This window comes from Bufo gargarizans, chromosome 11 (genome assembly GCF_014858855.1).
Source record: "Bufo gargarizans isolate SCDJY-AF-19 chromosome 11, ASM1485885v1, whole genome shotgun sequence".
Lineage (NCBI taxonomy): Eukaryota > Metazoa > Chordata > Amphibia > Anura > Bufonidae > Bufo > Bufo gargarizans.
In genome coordinates, this window is record NC_058090.1 from 78,733,319 (window position 1) to 78,740,412 (window position 7,094).

The 7,094-nt window shown below is 40.2% G+C and overlaps 1 protein-coding gene across 1 annotated transcript; it reads right to left on the minus strand.

Moving 5' to 3' along the window:
• Positions 1–587: 587 nt before the first annotated feature.
• Positions 588–1,517, minus strand: LOC122921312 (olfactory receptor 12D1-like). The gene has a single exon (XM_044271288.1). It carries the CDS (start codon positions 1,515–1,517, stop codon positions 588–590), a length of 930 nt encoding a protein of 309 aa, XP_044127223.1.
• Positions 1,518–7,094: the final 5,577 nt, after the last annotated feature.

Sequence of the window (7,094 nt, forward strand, 5' to 3'; positions counted from 1 at the left end):
GATAGGGAAAATGCAAAATTTGATAAAGCCATATAATTTGTCAATTTTATTTAAAAAAAATAGTACAGACTTTAATAAAAAAAATAGTACAGATTTTTTCTTTCCATTAAACACTAATTTATTAAATCATGAATAAGTGCAGTCATTATGTAGAATAACATGACTTAACAGGCTCCTAATACTGATGACCTATCCACAGACTTGGTCACTCATATCTGATCGGTGAGAGTCTGACATTCTGGATCCTCAGCTGTTCCCTGCAGCCTCCTGTGTTCAAACTAGCAGAAAATGAAACAGGAGGTATAGCTCCGTTCAAAGTGTAGTGGTCGTGCCAGGTTACTACAGCCCAGCTCCCATTCACTTCAATGGGAGCTGAACTGCAGTAACCCAGCACAACCACTAAAGTTTGAATGGCGCTGTGCTTCCTGTTCCATCCAAAGTACTAGTATTGATTGGACCCTCACCGCTTGATTAATAATGACCTACACTTTAGATCAATCATCAATATCAGGTGCCTGGAAAACTCCTTTAATGTCAGAGAGGGTATAAGTAGTCTACATGTTTTAGGATTTTCAATTTAATGACATTCAATAAGATCTTTTGAGCAACTTCTTCACAGCGTTCTTCATGTCTTTGTTTCTTAATGTATATATAATTGGGTTTAATGCTGGGGTTATAACAGAGAACATAATGGCAGCTGCTCTGTCTTGATCTAAAGCGTCTATTGTAGAAGGGCGTACGTAGATGAAAAGGGCTGTCCCATACTGGAACGTCACTACAGAAAAATGACCACTACATGTAGACAGTGCCCGTTTTCTTCCTTGGGAGGTCTTTATCTTTGAAAGACAGTTGCCAATTAAGATGTAGGAGAGGACAATTAACATTAAGGTTACCAGAGTAAGCGTTCCAGTGACTCTAGCCAGTAGCTTGAAATTAAGAGATACATCTGTAGACGCCAAATTCAGGACCGGTTTAACATCACAGAAGAAATGTATCACTGTATTTACTCCGCAAAATGGAAGTCTTGAAGTCATTACAGAGTGTATCAATGCATGGAAAAATCCCATAACCCAAGAACACGAGGCAAAGCCAAAACAGACATTGTAACTCATGATGGTGGAATATCTCAAAGGATGGGCAATAGCCACATATCTGTCATAGGACATGAATGTAAACAGTATGGCTTCTGTACTACCCAAGAAATGGAAGAAATGAATTTGGAGAATGCAACCATGAAATGAGATCATCTTCTTGTGAGATATAAGATTTGTGATCATCTTGGGGACAACCACCGAAGAATAACAGATGTCAAGGAAAGCCAGGTTGTACAAGAAGAAATACATGGGTTTGTAAAGAGCTCGATCAGAAATGGTAATAATCATTATTGACGTATTTGCTATCAAGGTGATTATGTAGCATACCAGAAAAGTTGAAAATAAAATCACCTGGAGATCATCTTGAATTCCGAAGCCAGCCAAGACAAAGTCGGTTACTGGGGTACAATTGTCTATTTTCATTGTATGTGTCTGGAACCTAACACAGTTGAAAAGACTCAATGTATTTTATAGATTTAGGAAAATATATGAATGTTTTTGCCTAAGATTCCAAAATTTGCATTGAAGAGTCATCTACTTTATGATTCACTAGCAGAAGGACCCGGCTTCACACAGGTATATTTAATCAATTTCATTAAATTTTTGGTTGTATTGTTAAAAGATATCAACAGTATCCACCATAATAGTGACCTCTACAACACCCTGCCCCTTTAACAGTGAACTCCACAGTCCCCCACCTCTTAACACTGCCCCCCTCACAGTGCCCCGCCACTTTAAAATGGGACCTCCACAGCAGCCCACCCCTTTAACAGCGAGTTTCACAGCACCCTACTCTCTTGACAGTGACCTCCTCAGGGGCCCGCCCCCTTAACAGTGACCTCCACAGTACTTGCTCCCTTAACAGTGACCTCACAGTACCCTGCTGCCTTAACAGTGACCTCCACTGAAGTTGCGCCTTTAATAGTGGCCCCTGCCCCTTAACAGTGACCTCCACAGTGTTTGCCTCTTTAACAGTGACCTCCACAGTGCCCTGCCCCTTTAATTCTTGGGCTACACGAGGACATTTGTCATGCAACATTTTGTCTCAACAATTTTTATAAAGAAAGGCTATGGTGTCACGCTGTGACATGCTGCGACTGAGATAGATTTTTCTGCGACTGTCACGTCACACTCGCAGCATGTCACATGTAGCAGTGCAACAGCATAGACTATTATTATGAAAATTGTTGCGCGACATTGGTGCAACATCAATGTCGCATGACACATGTCGCAGTGTAGTTGTGCAGTATGTGTCGCGTGACTTATTGTCGTCGTGTAGCCCTAGCCTAAAGCTGACCTACAGCAGTGAAGAAAAATGGCTGGGTTGTTATGGAAACCTGGAGTAAAACTGTGTGTATGTGGAGACTAGGGGCCTGCGAGCTTCTATTGGCTGATAAGGTACATGTGACCGTGTGTATGGCAGTTGGGATATAAAGAGAAAGACTTGCAGGCTTGTATTGGCTAATGCAGGTCATTTTTTGGGAATATTTCAGAAACTGTACATCCTAGAGAGCCGAGACCCCCACAAGATTTCTCTCCAGGTAGCAAAGGATGTGTATACTAAGTTTTGTTGAAATCGATGGTTGCGTTTTTGAGTGATCGCGGAAAATACATACATGCATACACATATATACGTCCTTTATCTTTCTCTCTCATATATATATATATATATAGATTGCTCTTATTTTTGGAAGACAATTTCCTCTAAATGATAAATTGATGGCCTTTTTATATTCCTTACATAATATAATTTAATGTAAACTTAAAATATAAGCAATATTTGAAAATGAAATTGACATGTCTTTCAAAAAATAATTAATAATTATTATTATGGCAAAAAAGTTCTAAGAAATTATAATAGCAGCACACCATAAATTCACATGTGAAATACCTTCTAAAAATGTACATCTATTTTTATACTAATACTTTGCTAATAGCTGAGAAGGTATAGGATTGATGGTCAGCAAGACCTCCTAAGGTTTTACTGTTGAATGAGGCTTGTACATGCTTTTCCGAATTCAAACTTTTCTGGCCTCCGAGTTGTACAGGTCCTTAATAACAGACCAGCTCTGCAGTGCATCAGTGGTGGCCGTGCCCGCACACTAAAGGAAAAAGCGTCGGCCTCTCTGGTGGCCAGAGGCTTAGGAGTGCGCATAGGCATACATGTGCAGCAGTTCCTGCCCAAGCCACCTAGTATCTGCAATGCAGCAGTGGTTGTTACCCTTGATCCAAGCAGGAAACAATATGTACAATCACAATACATTAGTAAGTGCCTGGTATTAACTTCTTCTACATGATAAATGCCATTTGCTGACGTGAGACAACCCTTCCATGCTGGCAACGAATCCTGGTCTGTATTTGTTGTGCCACATACCACTCCGGTAATAGTATATACTGTATACTGTCTCTAGGCACATCATGTTTAACATACTGCACTGTAATAATTTATAAAACTATCGGTACGATTTGTAGAAAACCAAATCTAGTATGTTAGAGATATTGAAATCACACAAATCGTATAACTGTACACAAGTCTGATACTGGGGGCCATACATTACATAGTTAATACGGTTAAAAAAATACATAAGTCCAAAAAGTTCAACCAGGGGATAGGTGGGGACGCGAATCCCAGAAGGAAGTGAGACTCAGATTTCTACACGTTTTCATAAGCATTCATGTAATTTACTTTAAAAAATTCATCTAAACCAGGCATGCTTAACCTGCGGCCCTCCAGCTGTTGTAAAACTACAACTCCCACAATGCCCTACTGTAGGCTGATAGCTGTAGGCTGTTTGGGCATGCTGGGAGTTGTAGTTTTGCAACAGCTGGAGGCCCACAGGTTGAGCATGCCTGATCAAAACCATTTTTTAAAACAGTCCACTGTTCCTGCTGTGACCACGTCCTGAGGAAGTCTATTCCAGCGATTCACATTCTTACAGTAAAGAAGCTTTGACGCTTCTGGAGACTGAACTTTTTCCTCTCCAATCGGAGGCAGTGCCCCCTTGTCTTTTGAGCGCATTTTACATGGAACAGTTTTTCACTGTAATTTTTTGTATGGTCCATTTATATATATTTGTATAGGTTAGTCATGTCCCCCCCTTAGACGTCTTTTCTCAAGACTAAATAAATGTAATTATTTTTATCTTTCTTTATAACTAAGACCCTCCATGCCCCTTATCAGTTTAGTCGCTCTCCTCTGTACTTTTTCCAGCTGCAGGGCATCCTTTCTTTGTACTGGTGCCCAGAACTGTACTGCATATTCCAGATGAGGCCGCACCAACGCTTTGTAAAGTAGTAATATTACATCCCTGCCTCGCGAGAAGCAGCTGATTGACATTGTATACTGTTATTTAATCTACAAAAGAAAAAAAGGAGTCAGTCAGCTTATCCCAATGCGCAGGTGCACGTTGCCAATTGCCATGGCTAGAAACACAAAGAAAAAAATACAACAGCACAAGAAAAGTACAAAAAAGTATTCTGATGCTGATGCTATTCTTATTAAGTAAATTTGAGATTCTTAGCAAATACATTTTGTACAAAATTATTTGGGCCCATCTGCCACATGTCAAGGTGATCTCTCTAAGACAGGAACGTAACACTAAATTCTACCTGTTATGTGCCATGACGACTACCATAAAATTAAGGGAGTGCATGTTCCACATGCATGCTGGGCCCACTCTGATTTGTCATTTTTGGTTCCGAAAAAGCCTCCATTAAATACAGGAAATGCAGGTACCAACATGCATGCCGAGCACACTCCATACCTCTCCTGGTGGGCTCGGCATAATTTGCCAAGTTGATGCCCAATCACTCAGAGTGTTCAAGTCACTTATATTTTACGGACACGCTCCATAGACTGCATAGTTCTACACAGCTTAGTGTCATCTGCAAAAATAGATATGGTGCTATAAATCCCACTCTCGATAGCATTTTTGCCACTTAGTCATTATATATATATATATATATATATATATATATATATATATATATTTATTTATTTATTTTAATTTATTTATTATTATTTTAGTGTAAAGCCTAGAGAGCCGATCTGTTAAAAAACATCTTACAAGCCCTGCAGAAAGCCATATAATTAAGAATAAAACCACTGAACCATGCTCCTTACATCAGCACTCACAAAGCAAATACCTTATGTAAGCTGATATACAGTGCATTTGGAAAGTCTTCAGAACCTTTAACTTTTTTCACACCTTGTTATGTTGTGGCCTTGTGCTAAAATTCAAAAAAAGTTTGTATGTTTTCTCCATCATTCTGCACCCAATACCAAATAATGACAAAGTGAAAACAGAACGTTTGACATCTCTGCTAATTTATTGGAAAGGAAAAACTGATATCTTGCATTGACACAAGTCTTCAGACCCTTTACTCAGGACTTAGTTGAAGCACCTTTGGCAGTGATTACAGCCGAAGGTCTCTTCAGAGATGTTTAATTGGGTTCAGGTAAGGAATTTGGCTGGGTCACTCAAGGACCTTCACAGAGTTGTCCCTATGCCACTCCCGTGTTGTCTTGACTGTGTGCTTAGTATTAATGTCTTTCTTTACGAATATCTCTGAAGTATTCTACATTTAGATTTTCCTCAACTCTTACCAGTCTCCCAGTCCCAGTCATTGAAAAACACCCCAACAGCATTAGGGTCAGGGACTCCGGTGCAATCATTGGAAGATCAGGATGCAGAAAATGCACCAAAATCGAAGGTATGTGTGAACGGGGACTTAGGTTTTTAGTAAGTTGAAGTCCAGGCTGAAGAGATACATGAAGACACAAGGAGATGCTGGCAAGCAGTGAAGTGAGCAGACTCAGGCAAGGCAAACAGCTTGGAGCACGGACAAGACAGATGAACCAGGTAAACATAACTTCACACTGGAAACACGGGTAAAGCAGGTAACACTGGAGAACTCACAGGAACACAGGTCAGGTGGGAGATAATGCAGTTAAGATGTAAGAGAATAGCAGAAGCACCAAGGGATAAAGTAAGGCATAATCTGAACACAGTGGAATCGGTAGACAGGCACGGTACAGTAGATGGGTAGTCAGACAAAATACCTTGGCTGGTTACTGTAGACTAGACAACCTCAAGCTCAGGCACCTTCCCCTAGCAGAAGCTAGAAGTCATGGTCCCATCCCCAACTGTGGCTTTATTTCTAATAAAACTGAACATTTGATATATGCCTCTATGAGCAATAGGGGCTCTGTTCTCCCTGCTGCTGCTGTTCCCCCTGCTGATCGACAGGGCCAGGAAATGAAGAGGTCATCAAGCCTGGCCTTGACTTCTCCTAATCTCACACTTTTGCCTTGGGGTTTAGTATCCGGCACAGTACAGAGGAGAACTGTCATTGAGCATCTCTCCTGTACTGCGCCTGTATTGGGTACTGAAGTGCACGGCATAAGCACAAGACTAGGAGAAGTCATGGCCAGGCGTGATGATGACGTTTTCTTTGTCAATCAAAGTGTAGGGGGCGCGGCAGCAGCATGGAGAACAGAGCCTCTAGGAGTAACGGCAACGTCCCTGTTGCTCCTAGAGGCTCATTTTCATATATTACAAGTTCAATTTTCTCAGAAAAAAAAAAAAACACAGATGGGGATGGGACCAAGACTTATATTCCTCGTCACTACAACGATTCTGATGACAGGAGCCCTTTAATGCCGGAGATTTCTATTTATCTGTTTATATATCTTGCATCCTATTTTCTATGCTTGTACATGAAGGCTAGATAATAGAGTAAATCTAATTTCCCCTTGCCAATGAATATTCACGTTCCCATACCTTAACTTTATCTTATATTTTCTAGTTCTTCACTTAGACTCCTCTTTGATATTCAGTCTTGTGTATCTTCTTCTTCCTCACTAGTAATCTGTCTGAGAGAAAATATTAAGCCTATTTGTGTATATCATTTATAGAGTTCATAGGATTTTTTTAAATGTAGTAATTACCATTATGTGCCCCAGTGGATATGGTCTATGAAGAAATTATGCAATTAATC

Bases quoted from the DNA above. Each gene is read 5' to 3' on its own strand.
- LOC122921312 (XM_044271288.1), bottom strand. From the start codon at position 1,517: ATGAAAATAGACAATTGTACCCCAGTAACCGACTTTGTCTTGGCTGGC.